General features: G+C 38.2%; 1 protein-coding gene across 1 annotated transcript; it reads right to left on the reverse strand.

The window, feature by feature from the left end:
• Positions 1-5,947: 5,947 nt before the first annotated feature.
• Positions 5,948-23,059, reverse strand: LOC107561677 (CD82 antigen-like). Its single transcript, XM_016246150.1, has 9 exons — positions 22,961-23,059; positions 18,490-18,561; positions 15,565-15,637; positions 10,034-10,158; positions 9,641-9,715; positions 8,577-8,675; positions 7,996-8,169; positions 7,489-7,572; positions 5,948-7,164 (listed from the first exon to the last, which is right to left on the reverse strand). The coding sequence occupies exons 2-9, from the start codon at positions 18,550-18,552 to the stop codon at positions 7,087-7,089; spliced, it is 771 nt and encodes a 256-aa protein (XP_016101636.1). The 5' UTR covers positions 18,553-18,561; positions 22,961-23,059; the 3' UTR covers positions 5,948-7,086.
• Between the last annotated feature and the right edge of the window lie 956 nt (positions 23,060-24,015).

A 24,015-nucleotide genomic window follows, 5' to 3' on the forward strand; every position in this document is an offset into this window, starting at 1 on the left:
GATCCATATGCAAAGCTTTATTTGGAAAAGACAGAGACATGTCAGAAACACAGGCAGGGTCAAACAGTGGCAACCAGGTATATGGCGGGCAAGACACAAGAATAGTCCTAGGGCTAGCGTAGGTCGATGAACGGCAAACAGAATCAGAAGGGGCAAGACTAAGGGAGAAATCCAGGAAGCCAGGCGAAGATCAGAAACCGAGAAAACAGCCAAGGCTAAGGCTAAGGCTAAAGTAGGGAAACTAATGAGGGCTCTGTAGTGTAGCTATCTAAAGATATGTGCTAAACAATACTCGGCAGAGGGAAGGGATCAGAGTGAGTGTTAAATAGTGAGGGAGTGATATGAAACAGCTGGGTGCAATCAGTGTTAACAGCTGTGTGCAATCCGTGCTGAGTGCAATCAGTGCAATGAATGATGGGATATGTAGTCCGGGGTGATGTGCAACAGTGTGTAGTGCGAGAGTCAATGAAATTGGAAAGGGTGACCTCTGATGGCTAGCAGAAGGAAGTTCATGGACCGGATTCGTGACAGAGCCCCCCCCCAAGGAGCGGCTTCCAGACGCTCAAAACCCTTTACGATTCCGGAGGGCGGTGGAGTGGAGGTGGAACAGGGGGAGGGATGGAGGGCCACCTGGAAGTGGAGAGACCATGCACTGAGGCAGGACCGGCGGAGCAGAGAACCAGGGCGGAGCTGACAGCATGGGTGGAGCTGAAGACCACCACAGCAGAACAGACGGGACCGAAAATCCCCTTGGCGGAGCAGAAGACCACCAGAACAGGACTGAAGACCACCCCGCCGACAATCTGGGTGCAACAGACAGGACGTGACATGACTCTGGATGAACAGCTGTGATGCGACGTGAATCTGGATGAATAGCTGAGACGTGACGTGACTCTGGATGAATAGCTGAGACATGGCGAGACTCTAGAAGGTCAGCTGTGACGTGACGTGACTCTGGACGAAGAGCTGAGACGTGACGAGGCTCTGGATACTTGACTTGACTCATGAAGATCAGCTGTGACTAGACTTGACCCATGATGATCAGCTGTGACTAGACTTGACTCGTGATAATGAACTGTGACTTGATTTGACTCATGATGATCAACTGTGATTAGACTCGACTCAAGAGATCAGCTGTGACTAGACTTGACTCATGATAATGAATTGTAACCTGACTTGACTCATGACAATCAACTGTGACTATAAATGTGTATTTTATATATACATAATAAATAAACACAGTACACATACATATATTATGTAAACAAAAACTTTTCTTTTGGATGCGATTAATCACGATAGCAGCACTAGATAGAACCCTTTTTGTTTTCTAAAAAAAGTCCCAAAATCTACACAGATTACAAAAGAAACATCACATAATGTAAATAAGTTGTCACAGAATAAGAATATGTGAATAACTCAATTTTGACAAAAATGTCAGATAGAACTCCAAGGAGACGATATCACAGCAAAAGTAAACTGAAAAATTACAATAAATTTCCTGATCAAATAATGATGTACCACCTTGTCAGTATTGTGATTAGCATTAACACCTAAAAATAAAATGAAATTTATAGTGTTCCGAAAGTATTTAGTACTTTAGTACAGTTGTATAAAGTATAAGTTGTGCTCACACAGAACGACCCCAATAATATGCACAAGTCAGCAGTCCATCCTAGTCTGTAAGTCTCCAGCAGCTGCCAAGAGCAGGAAAAAGGTTCACAGCCTATAGGTGACCTCTTCCAGAGTGCAAAGGAGCACTGGTGCTGATCTCATTGCCGGATATGTTATGCTGTTTTACTAGAACCAAATCATTTCCGGACAGGAAATTATTCTTATTTTATATATGAAGAGTGGAGGTTGTAAGCGGTTGGTGGTGACCTGTCTCTTTGGTACTTCAGTATATTCTTTAAAGGAAGCTTGACTATCAAAGTAACTGATGGGTAAAAATGTAAAATTCTCAAAAATGTCCAGACACATTTGGGAGAGTATGAAAAACAATTATGAAGACCCGCTGTGTTCTGACTGGCAATGTGAGGAGGAAAAAAATGCTTGAACCCAGGGCACATAACATTCCCTCTCCACAGACCATTTAGTTTCCTCAAACCTGCACATGTTTTCTCTGTGGTGTCTGTTAGTAAAACATATGGGAACAGTGTTATGCAGCATAACCCAGAGAGAGGTGTCATGTGCAAGATTACCAGAGTTTATTAAGTACATGAACAATGGAATAATCACAAATGTGGCATATTTGCTACACTTCAATGGTATAGTATAATGTTCTACTAATCAGCTTTATCAGATTTTTCAGCCTCAAGACACTTCATAACACCTTTCCATACTATATGTGACCCTGGACCACAAAACAAGTCATAAGGGTCAATTTTTGCTTTCCATTGATGTATGGTTTGTTATGATAGGACAATATTTGGCCGAGACACAACTATTTGAATATCTGGAATCTGAGGGTGCAAAAAAAATTTAAAATGGAGAAAATTGCCTTTAAAGTTGTCCAAATGAAGTTCTTAGCAATGCATATTGCTAATCAAAAATTAAGTTTTGATATATTTACAGTAGGACATTTACAAAATATCTTCATGGAACATGATCTTTACTTAATATCCTAATGATTTTTGGCATAAAAGAAAAATGGATAATTTTGACCCATACAATGTATTTTTGGCTATTGCTACAAATATACCCTAGTGACGTAAGACTGGTTTTGTGGTCCAGGGTCACATATTGCATTTCATATGAAGTGTAATTTTATGGATATTGATATTATGGATTATTAAAAAAAAAAACAACGGATAAAATTAAGTTTATAGATGAAACACTAGTCTGCTTAGCCCCCTCTACACTTATTACAGTATACAAAGGGTGCCTTTGTCTAGGAGCAGTGTTTCTTTGCTCTTGTGTGATATAGGACCAGCTAAAGCCGAGAGTCCTGAAGAGGTTAACAGGAGAAAAGGGTCCATCTGGCCTGGAGGAGGGGAAACACACTGGCCTTGGGCCAGCTCAGCTTTATTACATGCCCATCTAGATGAGTGTTCCAGACATGAGCGGCCCTTCAGATCTTCTCCAGCCAGACCTTCAACATCACTGTTCTCAGGTCAGCCCTTATCACATTGTTAACCCTCACATCTCACCTTATCCCTCCATGAAAACAGCCATAGAGGTTTGTACTTCTGCAACTCAAGGGTAATGTTGCCAAGTTTTTTAGGAGAAATAAGCTATTGGAAACACACACCCAAAATAAACAACCCGGTCATGAAAAACAAGCCCAAAATAAGCACCCCTTGTTTTTGGATGGTGTGTATCATACAGTCTGCATAGGGCATCGCTTTAAAAGGGATTTTGTTCCAGTTTTCTATTATGATCTGCCAAAAACATTGGTCGTGTTTATTCCTTAAACCATTTCTAGTCCCATTCAAAAAGTCCTCCTACTACCCAGGCATGTTATTCTAGGACCAAATGACCATCTCAGCATGGTATATAAATGCACTGAATTATAATGGTGATTTTACTGTCCTCAAAACTCATGTAAACTCCAGCAACTTTCCCAGGCTATCTAAACAATCATTTTCACTGGTGATTGAAATGTTATATTATTTAAAAAGATCATATGTGTGCACAGTCAGTTTGTGTGTTCATTAATGTAATCTGGATCAGCAATGTAATAACAACCCCATTTTGGAGTAAAAGGGGAGAGTGCTTACTTACAAAGAGAAACATCATCACACACTAAATAATGATAAAGCAGTCATACATTGTGTCCTGTGGGTGCCAACCACTAACAAGTCCAAATACACAGCTGTATTCTGGAAATAAACCCAAAAAATCACAACCTGCATCTACCCAAATCTATAAGCAACATCTAGAAATAACAAGCCCAAAGTCGTTTATAATAAGCAGACTCCTGTATGGTCCACTGCCCAAGTGCAGATGTACAGGATGAATCACTATGAAAGGGCCTCACTACTGTGAGGACACAAAAATCATCATAGTAACTACTACCAGCTGATAGCTATTGTTATTACATTGTTATAACACTCTGAAATGACATAACAAATATAAATGAAACATGGCAGAAAAATTCAGAGCTGTGTGAAAGATTCAAGAGTTCGATAACTTAAAATATTCATTTTAAAACACGATCCATTCTTTAAAAATGTGGGAAACTGCAAGGTCTTGGAATACGCTGGCGTCATAGAACTGTGGCCCCATAACATGAATAACACATTAACATGCTAACTATATGACTGTTTTTTAAGGGGACAGTTGCCCCTGTTCATATAAACACTGGTATGCAAAGCCTAGTATGTGTCAAAATACTTTCTTTTTTTTAAATCATAAGTACAATGTTTCGGTAATTCAGAGCTGATTTGACTTTTTGAATTTCCCCTTTCTTCTCGTAGGCCTATTATTAGTGGACTTCTTCCTCTCCTTCATTAGCCATCTATGTGAAGTGAAATTAGATTCAATTAAATGAGGGTGAGGAGAGTATGACTCGGTCACAAGTGTGTGTTTGTGTGTGTACTGGTTTATATATCCTGGTGGGGACTTAAACCTGACTACACACAGACTCATGGGGACTCGTGTCACGGTGGGGATCTAAATTGTGGTCCCCACAGGTACAAAAGCTTATAAATCATACAGAATTAAGTTTTTTGAAAATCTAAAAATGCAGAAAGTTTCCTGTGAGGGGTAGGTTTAGGGTAGGGTTGGTGTAGGGCAATAGAATATACGGTCTGTACAGTAGAAAAACCATTACGCCTATGGAGAGTCCCCACAAGGATAGCTGACCAGACATGTGTATGTATGTGTGTGTGTGTGTGTGAGAATGGCAGCTCTGTCTCCTGCAGTCATACATGTCTCTGTGGCTTCCTGTCAGCTGCTCTTTCTTACAGTGACCATCAGTCTATGATACGGTATTTCTCTCTTAATGCGTTTATAAACATTAGGAACATTTGTAAAACTAAATTACATTTACAAAACGGAGCTCAACTGGAGAATGTGAGACTGTAAATATTGCTTATAAAATGCAGTTTCGAGACTACTTCATAAAAAAGTCAGCGTTCAACAACTGTATACAGCTACGCGATGAAATAATTCTGCAGTCTATGAAAGCTATTAGAGCAAAGAGAGGCAGCTGTTGTTGTTTGGCGGGCTGGCAGAACATGATCAGAGCGAGATTCCAGACTGCCTTCTGACAAAAGACAGCTCAGCTCCGACGTCAGCCCATCACCATTATAATCACAAGTGTAGCTCTGGAGACCGGGACCGGGACCAGAGCATTGCCGGAAGGATGGGAAAGGAGCTGAATTACCATAGATTAATGGAGATCTAAATGCGCAGGTTAAAAAAAACTACAAAAAACACACACTGTACTGAAGGTTTTCAGACAGAAATTTCATAGCATGCTGCTTGTGGATTTTCTTCTCCAAAGCATTGGACATATACATCTAAAAAAGAAAAGTTGTCCACAAGTATCCATGTGTGTGGCAGCTGGGCAAGACTCCGTGAAAACAGGATGGAGCTCGGTGGGCAGGCCGGATGTGAAGGGAGCAAGCAGATGGGAGCAAGCAGACTCTGTTGTTGAGGGAGAAGCTAACGAAGGATGGGCCGTGTCATTTAACACCTCACAGAAACACAAAGGAGAAACAGACCACCATGATGACCCCTTAAGGAAAAAGACCACCATTTGCCTGCAGAAAAGAACAAAAAGCAGGATAAGATTTATGTTATGCTTAAGTTTTGTTTTTGATGGTTTACTAATACAGGGTTTATTGTTATTTACTCACCTATTATGCAAATCATTCTGAATTAAACGTTGTGAAGTCCCCACCACTTCCCAGTTCACATTAACTAGAACAGATGTGCTACTGCCACCTAGTGAAGATCTTGCAAAAGTACACGGTGGATAATAACACTGAGAGCAAATAGGTTGGGTGAGTTATTTATTATAACACATTCAGCTTAAGAAAGGTACATGTAGTTACAATATTTCTATCATTGCATAATTACTTGGTAGGGGGCTGTATTCCCTGTATTAAAAAAAATAGGATTTTTCTTTTGCAACATTAAAATAAGTGTGTACCTTTTATTAAGAACTCAAGTTTTACATATGCAAAATAACTATTACAGATGACAGAAAGCACTGTTAGCATTTTTTCATTCATACTTGTCATAGCAAGTATACAATTAAAGTCGTAGTGGTGCCAGAGAAAATCAGTTAAATTAGGAGCAATGCAATAAAATAAATCAAGTCTGCAGTCAACTTTGGGGGCTAATCTTCATTTTGGTTCACATCATCAAGGAATAGCTTTATATTGTACTTCCTTACAAATATGCTCAAATTAAGCATGTAGAAAAGACATACAATTTATCATCTGTACAAAAAAGGCAAAGGTTTGACTCCCTAGACTTGTCAAAATCAACATGCAAATGAAATCTAAAATATATACAAACTAATAAAAAATAAACAAAAGCAACCTGAAACAACACTGGTGCACAAACATACATGATGGACTATAACACAGACAACTTTCTTATTCGGGACATGCCACTAGGGCAGAGTGGGAATTGTGTCAGACTATGTATACCACAAAAAAACAAACACACGCTAAATATCTAAAGAAAAGTCCCTTGATTTAACAAAAGCAGGCCTTTGTGGTTTTTCTGTTGTCTATAAAGCATAAACCGAAGTTTAATAAGATGTTAACTCATAGTGTGGGCTGCTACAATGAAGAAATATCAAAGCAAACAGACCAGCCTGGGTGTTAAAGAGTGTTGTTGTATAAATAGTCCATTCAGGGGTTCCAGGACTCGTCATAGGCTTTTCATTCATTTATGTGGGCAGCTTTCATGTTCTACACTTCAGACTGTCATACAATGGGCTATTCAAACTGGACTAAAAAGGATCGGATTAAATATCACAGGGGATAGTGTTATTGACATCTCATGACTAAACATAACCCTAAAATTTATGTTTTGTATATATTGTTGAAAAAGAGGGAGATCTGTTGTTCCACGTAAATAAGGAAGGACTGAATCCATTTTTGTGCAAGTGTCCATTTTTCCTCCTCAGTACTTTGGCACTTTGGTGTAGTCCTCTTGGTGTACACTCTTGCAAAGGCCCATAGAAAGTATCATGCCAAGGAGCTGTAAGAAACAAACAACGGTCACTACACTGAGATCAGAACAGAAATGTGCAATCTGTTCTACAGAAAATTGTCATCTGGGTCGTTACCCTAAGATACAAAAGCTAAAAGGTACATATTTGTTACTTATGTACCCCTAAATGCTACAAATAAATGCACATATTAATACTTTTTCAATAAGGTACCACCCCAGTGACAGTTTTGTTTTTATTTCTTAGAGTGCATAGCACAACGTCACTGATAATAAACACCCCAACATTTGAATTTCTTAGTAATGAAGAGGCGTATTGTTCATGCGGTCTAGGCCGGAAGACATACAACATACCTCAATGACAGCCACACCAAGGCAGATTCCCAAAATAATTCCATAATTTGTGAAGAGCCAGCTCCCCACATTCTCCAGGCAGCCCTGATGAAGACAGAAAAACACACTGTCATAAGATCTTTCACTTGAACTAGACCCGTTTCCAAATTCATGCTACTCTACATCTACGTAAATCTGTTTAACCACCTTCATGTGATTCCAAACACGTATGACTGACTTACTTAATTGGAACACAAGATATTTTGAAGAATTTGGGTAAACAGTTTCAGTTCCCACTGATAAGAATATTTTTTGACCATAAAATGGAAGTCAATGAAATCTACTAATATTCTTCAGAATATCTTATCTTGTGTTTCACAGATGAAGGAAAGTCAAACAGGTTTGGAACCACATTTTCATTGGGCGGACTATCGCTTTAACAACACAGAATTACACAAAACGCTAGGGAGAAATTGAGACTTACTTAACACATTAAAACGATTAATGGATAACCAATATTTCCCATACCGTCTCATAGATGGGCCAATCGTTAGATGAGGCCTCACAGAAGCCACTATCAGCAACATTAGGTGGTGGGAGGGAAGCATTGTGGCAGGAGCATGGGTACAGTTCCAGTGAACTGTTTCTAATCATATGGTTCGCATCCCAGTCCAGACGTCCATTCCAGCCACAACACTGCATCTTAGACACACAGAGAAGAAACAACAGGGCATGAAGTATTTGATATTGTTGGCTTGATTATGAACCAGGATTATTCAACCCACTAGCATCTTAATCATTAATTAGCACTTTGAACCACGCATTTACCATTACAATGTATGCCGTATTCAGCCTAATACACTTTTCCAGTGCAAAAGAAAAATGACATGGTCTTTTAAATATAAGCAAATGAACAGTCAACAGTCTTAACGTCAGTTCTGAAAGGCTAAACTGACAACCTAACAAGCATTTCTACATTCTAGAGCTTGAACCTCCCACAGAAACCGAGCGGTTCTCATGGCAATACATTCAAATACATAGAGTACATATAATACACATCTCTAGTCTGAATTAAAGACAATGTACGAGCTACGCCCATTCATACTCACTGTTGTCTGGAGGTAGTCCCAGGCCTGCTCTGCAGTTTTGTTCTGTCCAGGGTAGTTCACCACAACTTGGGACACAATTTCGTTTGCCTCCTTTCTCAACTGCAACGAGAGTTAAGCGGGTCAGTGGTTTATTTTTCTAGCCTCAGGTATTTGACCTGAGACTCACTTTGCTGATTGAGGAAACAGTTGTTACTAAGCTACTAAAATGGAACAGAGTTCAAACACACTTGTTTCACACAAATATTTTCCCATGAGAGAAGCATGTGTTGCATTTGTATTCGAAGTAAATCTTCAACTGTATGCTCATCTTGTCTCCAAACCGGTTCGCATTTATCTCGAAGATGACAGATAAGCAAATTAAGGACAACATCTATGATCTACTTGCTTTAAATACTTTATGATTTATTGCATATCCTGCTTAGATGCTTCCTATAGCGTCCTCAGAGACATTCGCTGCTGCCTGACCTAGGTGGAAGGCGCAAAAGTGTTGTGTGCATTCGTCCTCATCCTGTGTCCAACATATGTGATTATTTTTCTCATGGGTCGTCATGGTGAAGGTCTGTTCAATAATAGCAATCCTGAAATGCATGTATTTTTTGGTATATGCGATAGGGGGCAGTATATTTTCATTTTCAGCCACTGAAAATCTCTTGACCTCATTTCAAGCTGTTCAAGCCAGAATTCTAAACAAAACCTTCATGATGAATTCTAGCTGGCAAATGGAACACATAGAGATCTGACCTCAACTTTTCCAAAGCATTTTAACATGCATGCAACCCCTAAGTGTCTTGCTCACAAAAAAAAATTTTGATGCCAGGCTTTAAGAGGTCTTCTTGATCAAAACCTGTATGACTTTTTGTCTTCTGTGGAACACAGAAGAAGATATTTGGGAGATCACTGAGGGCCAACACAACTTTCATTTTATGAACTGGAGGCATTTTTCAAAATATGTTGTTTTGTGTTCCACAGAAAAAAATCAAGTCACACAGGTTTGGAACAATACGAGGGCGAGTAAATGCAACTATCCCTTTACAGTAACCACATTAGAGCATTCACTCACTCACCAAATCCCGCTGGAAGTAGATGAGAATGGCAGCAGCCACTTGAGCAAGGAGGATGAGCAATAGGCAGGTGAAGTACTGTAGAGAGAGAAAAAGACAATGGATTCAGATATCACAGATTCGTGTGCACGCCCACCACATATGTCAGTCTCACATATGTACTGCACAGTCTGCACATATGTGCAACAGAAACGCAACAGCTGGTTCAGTACAGTCTTTTCGGGTCATGTGACATGAAACCGCTCAGCACAGCAAATTTACACGTGAGAGCAGAAATCCTTTTGTACTTCAAGTTTGCATGAGAAAAAAACACGTGATTTACAAAAAACAAAGAGCAACTAAATTAGGATAGATGGTAAAAACTGTGCTAAACATTGGTGCATTTTTGTGTCTTACCAATCCAAGCAAACAACGGATTTCATAGATGGCCCCCAGACAGCCCAGAAATCCCAGGAGCATGGAGAATGAGCCCACGCCAATCAGAATATAAGAGACCACCTTCAGGACCATGGATGAATCCTCTGTTAGTGAGAAATACAAACGTAATTCTGGTTACAAACTAATCATAATTGTGTTAATAAGCAGTGATTAAGTAAACATAACAGTAATTCAGTTATTTTCCACATTTTGGTAACATTTTCAATACATTAAACTTGGTCAATTCAATAGTTAACATGAAATAGCAATGAAAAATACTTTTGCATCATTTATTAATATTGGTCATTACAAATTTCTGGGGTAAGTATGACTTTTTTTAATTAAAGGGGTCATATGATGCGATTTGAATTTTTCCTTTCTCTTTGGAGTGTTACAAGCGCTTGGTGCATAAAGAAGATCTGTAAAGTCTCAAATCCAAAGAGATATTCTTTATAAAATTTAAGAGTCAACCACGCCTACCTAAAACGCCTCGTTCTAACACGCCCCCACATGTCTACGTCGCTATGTGGGAAGATTTGCATAATGCCGCCCAAATGTTCACGCAAAGAAAGAAGGCGTAACTTTTATTCTCGCTGTAGTATTGTTGTTGCCGTGTGTTTCGTTGGGAAAGTGAAACTACTTTGTTTGCCAAAAGAGGATGATATCTGCTTCGTCGTGCCTAAAGCTGATCCGTGCTGGTCGGTGAGGAAATACATCAACTTTGCGCTGTGGATCGCCGGATCGGCTTTCACCGTGGACGAAGCGGAGTCCAGCCCGGGGTCGTCACATGTGGTTGCCGCAAGCCTGCCGGCCGCCGCTCACTCAAGCCGCCGGCTCTTTTGGAAGGACACGACTAGAAATCAATGGTTAAGTTGCATTTACAACACTGTTCCAGAACAGTTCAACCAAAATATTAAGATGCGTGCAGCGCATTTTATGGAGGACTGTTTCCTGATCCTGGGAGAGTAGACTACAAGCCGGCTGTTCTGACTCACAGACTGTAAGTACGTTTTAATCTAAAGGATTTGCCACTGATGATTCAAACGCGAGTTTTGAGCAGTGTAGAGTAGCGCTTGTTGTTTGTCATTTCTCCGATCACAAATGCAGACATGGTTTTATGTTTACGCGGCGCAATGCAACGCAGCGCATAAAAAGACAGTATAAGTCATTATAATCCATAATTATGTGTCCACTGGATGCAACAAATGCCTCGTTTGTAATGTTTTTTTATTGGTTTTGTCTGGTCATGCCGGGAGACGGCATCACAGTATGGTGAGGGGCGTAACATTTCCGTCACACGCTTGAGGTATCCGACCAATCACAACGCACTTGATAGCTGGCCAATCAGAGCACACCTCGCTTTTCAGACCGATGAGCTTTGTAAAAATCTATGCGTTTCAGAAAGGCGGGGCATAGAGGAGAAACAATAATGTACAGTATGTGGAAAATAATGTGGTTTTTTTTACCTTAAACCGCATAAACACATTTCATTACACCAAATACACCAAATAATGTTCTTTTTAGCAACATCATATGACCCCTTTAACACTTTTATCTTTTATACAGCATTCAATTCTATAAAGTGACAGTAAAGACTTTCACATTGTTTTAATAAATGCTGTTCTTTTGAACTTTCTATTTATCAAAGTATCCTAAGAAAGTACCATGATTCCACAAAAATACTAGGTAGAACATTTTTTTTAACTTCCAATAACATGAAATGTTTCTGAAGCACCAAATCAACAAATTAGAATGATTTCTGAAGGATCATGTGACACTTAAGACTGGAGTACTGACTGCAAATAAAAATTCAGCTTTGCCATAATAGAAATAAATGAAATTTTTAAAATATTAAAATAGAAAGCAATTATTTTAAATTGTAATAATACTTCACAATATACAATTTTTTCTTCTGTATTTTTGATCAAACAAATGCAGCTTTGTTGACCATATGAGACTTCTTTTAAAAACAAGTAAAAAAATCTTACTGACCCCAAATTTTTAAACATTATGAGTATATTTTTTACATTAAGTCGTATAAATTAACATGTTTACAAGAAACAATAGCATATTTGTAAATTAACATTAATAAATGACGTAACCTTATTTTTATTTTACCAGTACTTTTTTATGGTCTGTTAAGGTTTACATTTAGCACAACCACTTCAACTCTACCTAATGAAATGCACTACTGCTGGTCACTTTGCATGCCGAAAACTAATTTTGGTCTCAAATACTCCAAGCCGGTAAATACAGTCTCGGGTTGTCCTCATGAATATGCATTGTGTAATGTTGAGATGGGGTTGGCAAGTCTCCCTTGCTATCCTGACTGAGACATGAGGGCCTATCGTACCGGGCGATGCTCACTGTATGCTGTTGAACAGTTGGGTCAGACATTCTGTGGCTTCACCTCAAAGCAGCAGCACATTCTCCAACTGTGCTCTGGTCCTGCTTCAGTCAGGCTTTCATGCGTATTGACTGAAAAGCCTCAGTCATATCATCCTGCCTCGAAATACCTCAACGGCTCCCCAGCAAAAACAACATTACCACAGACAGCCTTGCAAACAATACTACAGTGTGACTGTGGGTGCAGAGGATACAATGGCCCATCATGTGACTCGATGCAATCATCATTACGAAACCAAGCACTTAGATGAGATGACCATCTCGACCCTGATGATTACCACATGCGTCAAAGCACAAATAACACAATGAGTTAATCTTTTCACACGGTGGAGAAGGCTCTGTCTACATCTTACATAATTTAGGCTATTTAGTAATTAATGATTAAGAGAGAACTGGATACTGGAAAACCCACACGCTGGAAACTATGAACCAGCAGATTGCATTTAGTAAGCAAACAAATCCTGCATCCTAAGGAACAATGTGGAGTGAGTTATCTTATTTGGAATCATTTCAGGCCATTCTGTTCATTGCAACAAAAAAAAGAAAATTCTCACAAGATTCACAGCTTGTTTGAAAAATGTTTGACTTAACTATTGGTAAACAGCTGTTAATGCGATAAAAAAAAAAAAATTCAGAGTTTTAAAATGGAAATGCTGAGACGAGGCTCTTTTGTGCCATGTGGTAAATATTATCAAAATTCTCTGTCGCCATAACAATCCCACAAACAACAGCAGAATAAAGAACAAAACCTTTTTCCTTAACAAAGCAAATGCCTTTTAAATGCAACCACTATGTTCAGCAGAAACCAAGTTCAAAGCATTTGGCCAATTGCAATGAACGCACCGATTCTGTTTCAGTTATTCCATCCAGTGCTCAAACCCCAAGAATGGGCAGTGACATTGCAAATAAAAGCATAAAGCATGTCTGCATTTCAGCTTTGAATGTGTGGGCCTTTGTAGCGTCAGTACTGTAAATCTCAAACCACCCCATGCTGGTGAAGTGCCTAATGGTGTCTAACGGAAACAGGAAAATCCTCTAGGGATCAGTTGAGCCAGTGAAGGCCACTGGCATCTGGATTAGAGAAACAATGATGTTCAGAAAACTTTTTTTTTTACGATGGGCTCACAGTTTGTATGCATGGCTGGGAGTCCCAACAAACAGCCAGCAGCCGCTGTGCACTGCAGGAATGTGTCTGTCAGATGAATTATTACGTGCAAAGGAGGAATACGAGAGGCTGACAGATTCACTGCTATTGGTATCATGCTATGGTGTGAGCCTGCACTTTTTTAAATCAGTTTTCTGCTCTGAACAATCAATCAAACCAAAAACTTTTTATGGCGCAACCACTCAGACTGGGTTCAAGTCTTGGGTCAGGCTCACTACATTTTGCAAGACAACCTTTAAAATACTCTGACCTTTTCCAAGTCAACTACTGTAATGGTTCCATAAATCAGAGGACGGTCAGTGCGCTTTGAGCAGTGTTCATTTTCACGCAACCTTATGTTGTAGACTATAATAAAATTCAGTCAATAGTCATATTCATTCATTTTAGTCAGTTTTACTTGGAATAAAATGGCTTCTAATTTTAGTCTACGAGAAAGAACAAAATGAAGGTAAATATTTAAACATTTTATATATTACATTTAAACCAGCATTCATTCTCTGTTCAGTTTTATCTTATGTTACTCAAGCAAGTCAATCCACAACATCTTTTTATTTTGCTATTGAAGGATTATTGAAAGCATTCATATACTTTCTAGGATTTTCCTTTTCAAAATGGTGTTAGCTTTTTTTTGTTTTTAATTTGTTTTTTTTAGTTTTTTGAAAAAAGAAAAAAAAAATATTCAGAAAGTATATATAAATCAAAAGTGGCAGTAATGACTTTTACATTGTTAAAAAAATATTTTTGTTTCAAACAAATGGTGTTCTTATCACAGTTTCCACAAAAATATAAAGCAGCACAACTGTTTTCAACACTGATAATAATAAGAAATGTTTCTTGAGCAACAAATCAGCTTATTAGAATGATTTCTGAAGGACTATGTGACACTGAAGACTGGAATAATGGCTGCTGAAGATTCAGCTTTGCCATCACAGGAATGAATTACATTTTTAAATACATTAAAATAGAAACTTTCTTTTAAATTGCTATTATATTTCACATTATTTCTGTTTTACTGTATTTTTGAATAAAAAATGCAGCCTTGGGGAGCATAAGAGACTTCTCTAATAAATCTTCCTTGTTCCCAAACTTTTGAACTGCAGTATAGATTAAGACCACTTAGAATTAAGTGACAGAGGCAGATAGAGGGTCATTCTTTTGTATATACTTGCTCACTAGTGTTAATTTGTTCTTTCAAATGACTAATGCATCGCGAGGCCTGATCTGAGCATTGACGTGATGCATGCTAATGAGACAGCCACTAAAAGAGGCCTGTGTGGCAGTGAGGGAGCACCTGCAGACTGCCTCAGACGTGCTATGTCACACACAGGCCCTGCCTGGCTCGCGCACAGAGCCGTGAACTCAATAGCTGATCCGGAGCCAGCTGTGAACATGTAGCTCTGGCCTGCTTGCTTTAGACCCGGTGACCTAGAGCTCCCTGCAATGGCCTCTGGGATGGAAAACAGATCAGAAGTGTGCAGGGGGGAGGGGTGATGACAAATACAGAGCCCATCATCGACAATCTGTCCAAAAGCCTGAATCATGCACTTTAAGACGAGACTAACAGTGATCATCAAACAAAATGAAACGAGAGACAGATGGCCCCTGTAAAAGTGGGTCTGAGTCACTGGTGCACGAGCCCAGGGGGTTTTATTCAAAGGTAGAATGGGATGAAACTTCACTAATGAGAGCATAAACAGACAAGACCGACAACCAACTCATCGCTTCCTCTGGATTTTACTACAACCAACTAACAGCAAAATAACTCTCCCACGGGGCATTAAATAGCCTTTTAGATTAATGTGAAAGCATTTCAAACCATCCCAGAGAAAATGGCCAGGAGAGTAGATTTAGGTTATTAGGAACATAATTTTCCTGCTTGTTCGCCTGCATGATGTTTTATGGTTTCTCTTAGTTGCACACATTTTATGCAGACACTTACGCAACACCGCAATGAGGCTCTGATTGTCTAGGAGGATCCACAGTCCAAATCCCATAATCGTAGCTCCGAAGATCTGTCAAGAGACAAAAAGGAAAAGACAGGGGGCAGAGGAAGAGAGAGGAAAGAAAAAAGACGTAGAGAATCAATCATGTGCTGCAGGACAGGAGGGGAACGAGGGGCCCCAAATTTCAGTTTACAAGCTGCAACTTGTTCACTCCAAATCTCTTGGACAGAGCTAAAGATGGAAAGTCTAGTATTAATGTGTTCCCTGAAAGACAGGAAGGTTGTGTGCTGGTGTGTGTGTGAGTAAGTAACAAACACACTAATCCTGGCCCGTAGGAAGCTATGAACTGTTGCCTGATCTCTAAATGTGGGGTTCCAGTTCTGCTTTGCTCTCAGCTCACATCTGGGACTGATTGGGCCGTGCTTCTGCGTGGCAGTGGCAGGAGGGGAGGGGGAGCTCAGCGGATGTTCCATGAGTTCAAGAACACCACAGCCTTCCCTAAACCCACTCGGACAAGCGCTCCGTCTCCTCTCCTTATGTCTAACACCAGGGCACATGCTGGGGTGTGTGGTTTAGGGGTGCATGCTGGAGCACTAAAAGCCCCAATATGCTCACAGTAAAGTTATTTTGCGTTCTTAGATTAGGGGTCAGGTTTTTCAGGGTTTTCCAGAAAGGTCCGTTTGAACATTTTGGCCTGATTTTGTCTCAAATTATGTCACACCAGTTCGTTCCTCGATTTCGCTTGAAGTACATTTGGGCCTTCATTTGTCAAAATGCTGCTTAAGCTTCTTTTGACTAAGTATCTGTATTTTTGCATACAGATCCTCTAGTTATTCTGGTTCAACTTCACTAATAAGGTGCATGGAAATACAGAAAAAAATGGTAATGAAGGTAAAACCCAGCTCTTTAGTAGTGCATATCCTACACTGTAAAAAATTATTGTGATTTTAACAGTAAAAGACTGTAAAAATGCTACAGTAAAAACCTGTTAACTGGTTAACAGTAGGTTTCCATACCATTTACGGTGAATGAATGTAATTACATTTAATGTAATTTTACAGTAAAATACTGTTAAAAATAAGTTTTTTGGAAGTGAAAAAGAAAAAGTCATTATATAATTTACAATGAAAAACCGTAAATTGACACTCCCAGAATTCCCTGCATGACACTTCATATCTGATGTTTTTTTTTGTTGAAATAACAATTTTCGTTGTTCGAAAATTCTTCGTTTTTTCTTATTAGATGTGTATATTAGGGTTTAATCGTACATCTAATGTTGTTAAATTAATGTTTATTGCAGTTTCATGTGTGTCACCATGATGGGCTTTAGTGTTTGTGTGAATGACAATGTGTGCACCTTCTATATATAAGAACTACCCTCCTCAGCTCGTAGAAAAGCTGTTTGTGATGAGCTTTGGTTCATCATGTGACTTTCTCATCACCACCAGTTTTTGGTGGTTATCAGTGCATTTCAATGGTTCAAAACAGATATTAACACTTCAATATGATGGTTTATTAACATTACATCAGTTAATGAAATACAGTATTTTATTGTGAATTTAAGTTAAATCTGTAAAACCTAAAATGTTGCTACCCTATTTTTTATGGTGAAGTTCTGCCAACCACAGCTGCCAGTATTTTACCGTAAATGTCTCAGATTTTTTTTACAGTGTCCAAATTGCTAAAATATACACATAAACACCTATAAACAATATAATGATATTTTAATGTTGTATACAATATTAAAATATTAAATGTTTTTAATTAATATTCATATAAAAATGTATTTTACTCAAATGTATTTATTTTATTAGAATACATTTTATAATACATTTAAAAATTGTTGTTCTCATCCTCTTCTGCATTTCATTTCTATGTACTAATCTAATGTAATCGCTTTGGATAAAAGCGTTTTCTAAATAATATAAAATGCTGTTGTAATGAATAATTGAATAAATGTAAATGCAAAGACAAGAAGCTGCCAATCAGAACACACATATAAGACCTAATTATGCTGTTACATATTTGATTTCTTTAAACATTTTCCTGGGTTCATTTAAAATGTATTTAACTGCACTGGTTGGGTTACAAATGGTTGGAATAAATCATTGGGCTCTTCCTGTGCTCTTTGAGCCTGAGCACCCAGGTCTGTGGAGAATAAACTTGGATCAGAGATTTCTTTTTTCTTTTTTTCCTACATGGAACAAGCCCAAGGATGACAAGGGAGAGCAGGCTGTTTCTCTCTGAGATGGAGAAGAGTAAACTGTCTGGGTAACAAATGGCAAACACTTCATCTGGATGATATCTAAAGTGCATTCTTGTGACAGAGAGATGCGAGACTGCTATGGCGCACCTACAATTAATAAACATGTGTTGCTGTTGTTTTTCATCAACTGGTAAACAGGATTGACTTATTTATATGAATGTGAGCCCTGGTTCAGTGAATATCAGTGTTAAACTAATGTAAAGAAAACTGGGACACCAGCTATGAGTGAGCTAAAAAGCATAATTTATAAAAAGAAACAGGCTTGAGAAAAGGTTTGGTAGAATGTTTCAAAAACCTTCCAAGAACAAATCTGGGATAGATTTGCCCAAATCTAATGCTGTAACACTTTATAATACGTTTAAATATGATTATGTAATTTTCTGTAATACATGTGAACAATAGAATATTTAAAAATGAACATTAACCTACATTAATAAATGCTGTGAAAACATTGTATTATTAGTTCATGATACTTAGTGCATTAACAAATGTTAACAAACTGAGCCTTATTCTAAGTGTTACATCTAATGCTAACATTCTGTTGTTGAGGTTTATTAGTCCTAATCAAGGAACAATAACAAAGCACAAAGTCAAAGCATGTCAAATTATTGAAATAACTGAACTTGTTCTTTAAAAACTAAAAAGTGAAACTTACAAAGAAGATTAAGTTGAAGAGAAACAGGAAGTACTTGGTGGCAGCGATGCATCCTTTCGCCATTTTGTTGACCTGTAAAAAACCCAAAACAACAGTAAATTAAGGATCAGTGAATATGATACATGACACAGATTAAGAGAAATGGCAAAAGGGCAACATAATGTTTCATTCATTGAAATGAACAGACAGATTACAAAAGGATTACAAAAACTTTTTTTGGTAAGATTAGTGGTGAGAGCTAGTAAACAGAAAAAAATTTATTCTGTAAACAAAGGTACACAGTTTTTATCATGCACACAGACTATTAATATATATGTTTGCTACAGTTTAAACATTCAATACTGCTTCCCCTTGCTTTCAGACAGAGCATGCTGTCATCATCAGATAAATCTATGGAGTACACAGATCTAAATTCCACAGGATCGGTCAATACGCTCCTCTGGACTGCGTGATGGCTGTTGCCACAGTTTTTTGATGATGACCCATATTCCTGCTATCATTAATAGGTTAGTTATACAGGCTTCTCGTGCTATTTGTGGAACTGAGGGTGTGCTGCATGGCACACTTTGGCACATCAATGACCTCAGAGAGGGCGAAAGAATTGTGAGTGATGATAAGCGGATATAGAGCAACAACACAAAGTGGATCAGGCCACAGATGGAGAAAACACTATTGCTGGAGCCATTTATGGACAAGCACAGGAGCTCATTCAAAGCTTTCTTACAATGAATGAATGGACTTTCATCCCACCTCTCAGAGATACTATACGAGAGATACTACATCGGAAGAACCTCTTTTACAGTGAAATTAAATCAGTGAACATCACCTTTGACTGTGAGTATCAATATTTAAGCAGAAGAGCAGCAGAGCATTTTATGGGTACATATACTGTTCAAAGATATATACTGCATCTTTATGATGCACATTTTTTGTTGATGAAATCCAAAAACATTTTATTACTAGCCACTTTTGTCAGTAATTTCGTAGCCCTCATTCTGAAGTTCATCAGCATTCAGCTCATCTACCCAGTGTACACTGGGGCTCTAGTTCACACCCCGATCTCCAACCACCCTCCCCCACACTCACACCGATAGAACCAGCTTTGATTTCCCACCACGACAATGGCAGCTTTCAGCCATGCTTTTCAAATTAAACAAAAGGAGAAACTCCAGACACTCAGAAGCCCACTGTAGCCTTGAAGTTAAACTGATGACATCCCTACAGGGGTGGCAACTTTAACATCCAAAGTAAACGTATAAGTGCACAAGTGTTATGGAATCTGTTACTAAAAGCTCAAGCATCTTTGCTGATTGAGCAAGTGTGCTTTATATAATGCCATTGAGCTTCCTTGCAATCGGTTAAGCTATAAAATGAAGCCTACAGCTGATGATTCAAGGCCTTCTAGTCTTTGTCACTTCCACAACAACTTCATTTGAACTTGTGCATGCCAAACAGTTTGCCATGGTAACCATCAAGTGGGCTGGCATGAAGGGGTGCAGAGTGTTCCCTCTTGAGAGACTAAACAGTTTCACACTCCTCACAGCACGCAGAAAAAAAGAAAAGTGAAACCCCAAATAAGGGGAAGCCCACTGGGGCCAATGGCCTTGTCTATCCACAGTTACTTCAGGCAGAAACAAGGCTTACATTCATTAGGATGGTTAATCTCTCCACCTGAACACAAAGACCAGCTTGATGGCACCAGTCGTGTTAAAGTGGGCTGCACAAGCAGCTACTAAAATGGCCCAGAGAGGTTATTAAAGTTGACTAGTTTTATGATGAATGGCGATTATGATTTAGAAAAGCAATACTATTTTAACAACAGGGAAGAGCCAATGTTTGTGTATGAAACATCACCTATTAATGGAATGCAGGCAAACTGGAAATGTAATTCAAAAGAAAGTGCTATTGTTTAGAAGTTGTTATAGCGAAACTCAGATTTGTTATGTTTTATCAACTTTGTCTCAGATGTGTATCCTAAAATTCCTGGTGAACTTAAAGCAAACACAGATGAGATGATTGTTGACATACAGTAAGAGTATAGAGCTATAAAAATATGGATGTTGATATCATAGACCAGATCACTTGGTTTTAGAAAAAATCTATTTAAAATGTTTTCACTGGCCATAATTTAATATCCTGGTGTCTATTTGTCTCCATTTATTCTCATTGCTGACACAGCTTAGACGGTGAAAATTGTTGTGATTTTTCTTTCCTAAGGGTATATGTTCCTCTGCTAATTTAAAAATGTAAAAAATTTTAAAATAATGTATGCAATGAATGCATACACTTTGCTTGAGCACACAAATTTGACTGTAAATCAAAATTGCACTACTGTATAAATGAATCAGTAAAGCATTCAAAGTATAATGTATTACGGTTACTAGGCTATTAATGCATTATTTTGTAACTTACAGTAAGGTTACTGATTTGTAGTTCAACTTAAGGGAAATTCCACCCAAAAATGAAAGTTCTTTCATCATTTACTCACCCTCAAGTTGTTCCAAACCTGTATGAATTTCTTTCCTCTGCTGAACATCAAGATATTTTCTGGTCACCATTGACTTCCACTGTATTTTTTTCCCATACTATGGATGACAATGGGGACCAGCAACTGTTTGGTTACCCGCATTCTTTAAAATAACCTTTTTCAAAAGAAGAAAGAAGCATACAGGTTTGGAGCAACTTGAGGGGTGAGTAATGACAGACAGGATTTGTATTTTTATTTTATCCCTTTAATCCAATCATCAAAATCATAGAGCCTAATTTGTAGGCAAAGACAGATTCAAACTACACAGTTATTGTGTCAATCAAATTCCTATTCGTCTCCAAGCAGAAAAAAAGTCTATTTCAATTCACTTGCCAAATCACTTACAGTTGTAAACCGACTTGACCTACATTCGACAGATCTCACATTACAGTTCATAACCAGTGAATTAAACCTTCCTCACAAAGAGAGCTCCCTAAAAAAAACGTTTAAAGCGGAAAAATACAGACTATGTGCAGGCGAGGAAAACGGGCTTTTTCATAACCCTGAACAAAACTAACAAGTAAACTATTTTGAGGACTATAATACATTGTAAACACTCCTTATCCTGACCGATAACAACAGCTCAAGGATCACATTTTTAACTGAAAGCGAAATAATGACAATGAGTGCGAGAATAAACAACCCCTGACATGTTTTCATAATGTTTTATAGAAGCCCCCAGCCACTGGCAGGTCACGTGACCTGTCAGTGGCGGCTCCTGCCAGCCAGTTGAAGATTGAACCCCTACTGATTTTTTCCCCATACTATGGATGACAATGGGGACCAGCAACTGTTTGGTTACCCAGGTTACTGATTTGTAGTTCAACTTAAGGGAAATTCCACCCAAAAATGAAAGTTCTTTCATCATTTACTCACCCTCAAGTTGTTCCAAACCTGTATGAATTTCTTTCCTCTGCTGAACATCAAGATATTTTCTGGTCACCATTGACTTCCACTGTATTTTTTTCCCATACTATGGATGACAATGGGGACCAGCAACTGTTTGGTTACCCGCATTCTTTAAAATAACCTTTTTCAAAAGAAGAAAGAAGCATACAGGTTTGGAGCAACTTGAGGGGTGAGTAATGACAGACAGGATTTGTATTTTTATTTTATCCCTTTAATCCAATCATCAAAATCATAGAGCCTAATTTGTAGGCAAAGACAGATTCAAACTACACAGTTATTGTGTCAATCAAATTCCTATTCGTCTCCAAGCAGAAAAAAAGTCTATTTCAATTCACTTGCCAAATCACTTACAGTTGTAAACCGACTTGACCTACATTCGACAGATCTCACATTACAGTTCATAACCAGTGAATTAAACCTTCCTCACAAAGAGAGCTCCCTAAAAAAAACGTTTAAAGCGGAAAAATACAGACTATGTGCAGGCGAGGAAAACGGGCTTTTTCATAACCCTGAACAAAACTAACAAGTAAACTATTTTGAGGACTATAATACATTGTAAACACTCCTTATCCTGACCGATAACAACAGCTCAAGGATCACATTTTTAACTGAAAGCGAAATAATGACAATGAGTGCGAGAATAAACAACCCCTGACATGTTTTCATAATGTTTTATAGAAGTAAACTATGAATAGGAAATTAAATCCAAACTAGAATAGTGAAACCGTTATTAGAACTGAAAAAGCGACAATTGTAAACTCTGCTTTAACACACAAACTAGGCTACTCACAGAAAATATGTTACACATGACACGCCAAAACATTAAAACTGCCTGTGATATTAAAACATTTGAAAAGAAATGCAGGGACACGACCTAATGGACCAACTCATGACTATTATCTAGGCTATTTAAACTTTTCATTTCATTCAGTTTCCCATCTTCAGTTGTTAAAGATGTATAACCTGACGAAATATTCTGAATAAGATATACAACAATCATTTCATAAAATGTTATATTTTATAAAAGATACTCACGTATAGTGTCGGGATGGGGAAATGAGAAAAGTAGGCTACAATAGATGTCAGCTGCGCGTCTCGTCCAGCGTTCTTGAGTCTAGTGCGAGTGAGCAGCCTGGAGTTGTAGGATAAAGGCTGCTCAGTCTCCACCAAGTGGCTTTGATTAATATTAGCGTAGCGGGCCACTGTCCACTTGGGGGCCTCAGTGAACTGCTTAGACATCAACAAAATATCTTTGAAACTCATCACCATTATGTTTAACAAACAAAATAAAAAATGTGTCAGGTGATATTTTCAAACCCAATTTAAGATTTAAATCATTTCATTGAAAGAGTAAAAGAAAAAAAATCTGTAGGTTAACAAAATTTAAGAACCAATACCATTTGGTTTACTTTACCTCCAACTAGACAGCATATGAAATGCTTATGAAGTGCCTTTTTTTAGAGCGTATTTTTTCTTGCTTCTATGGCATCGTGAAGCACCTTTATTTTTAAGAGTGTAGAAAAGTTGAGCTGGACCAATAGCTACCAAACAAATATGCTCCCCACTCACACCTGTCATCAACAATCCATAATCAAAGTGAAAGATGCATTCACTTAAGAAACGCCATCTGCTGCATCTGAAATGTGGATGCAATCTTTTTAGATACTAAATAAATGACAGCATGTAGAAGAAAACTAAAACACCCGACACCCACAGTTACTTGGGCCAGAAACAAGTGGGACAGTTAAGCTGCAAATATGTGTACATTTAGCATATTATAATTACCATATATGAAATGTATCGTCATATTACGTAAAACCTATATAAACCTATTCGAAATGATGGAAAATATTCATATATTAACATATCTAGCTATCTCATACAAATATATGCTTGTGTACTACGTGGAATACATTTTTGGACATATGTCATGCACACGTATATCCATCCTAAAACTTCTCAAGAAGTAAGTAAATATATGAAAAAGGCACGCATTTTAAAAAGTAGAACAAAAACATAAATAAACACAGATTTTTGTATAAATGTTGTTTTAATAAAATTGCATAGCCTATATAAAATATATATTGTTG

Source organism: Sinocyclocheilus grahami, unplaced genomic scaffold (assembly GCF_001515645.1).
Source record: "Sinocyclocheilus grahami isolate Dianchi unplaced genomic scaffold, SAMN03320097.WGS_v1.1 scaffold24.1, whole genome shotgun sequence".
Classification (NCBI taxonomy): domain Eukaryota; kingdom Metazoa; phylum Chordata; class Actinopteri; order Cypriniformes; family Cyprinidae; genus Sinocyclocheilus; species Sinocyclocheilus grahami.

Coding starts and splice junctions, on each gene's coding strand:
- LOC107561677 (XM_016246150.1), bottom strand. CDS start 18,552: ATGGCGAAAGGATGCATCGCTGCCACCAAGTACTTCCTGTTTCTCTTC. Junction 15,638..18,489: donor TCTTCAACTTAATCTTCTTT/GTAAGTTTCACT, acceptor GTCTCTTGACAG/ATCTTCGGAGCTACGATTAT. Junction 7,165..7,488: donor TTGGTGTGGCTGTCATTGAG/GTATGTTGTATG, acceptor TGTTTCTTACAG/CTCCTTGGCATGATACTTTC.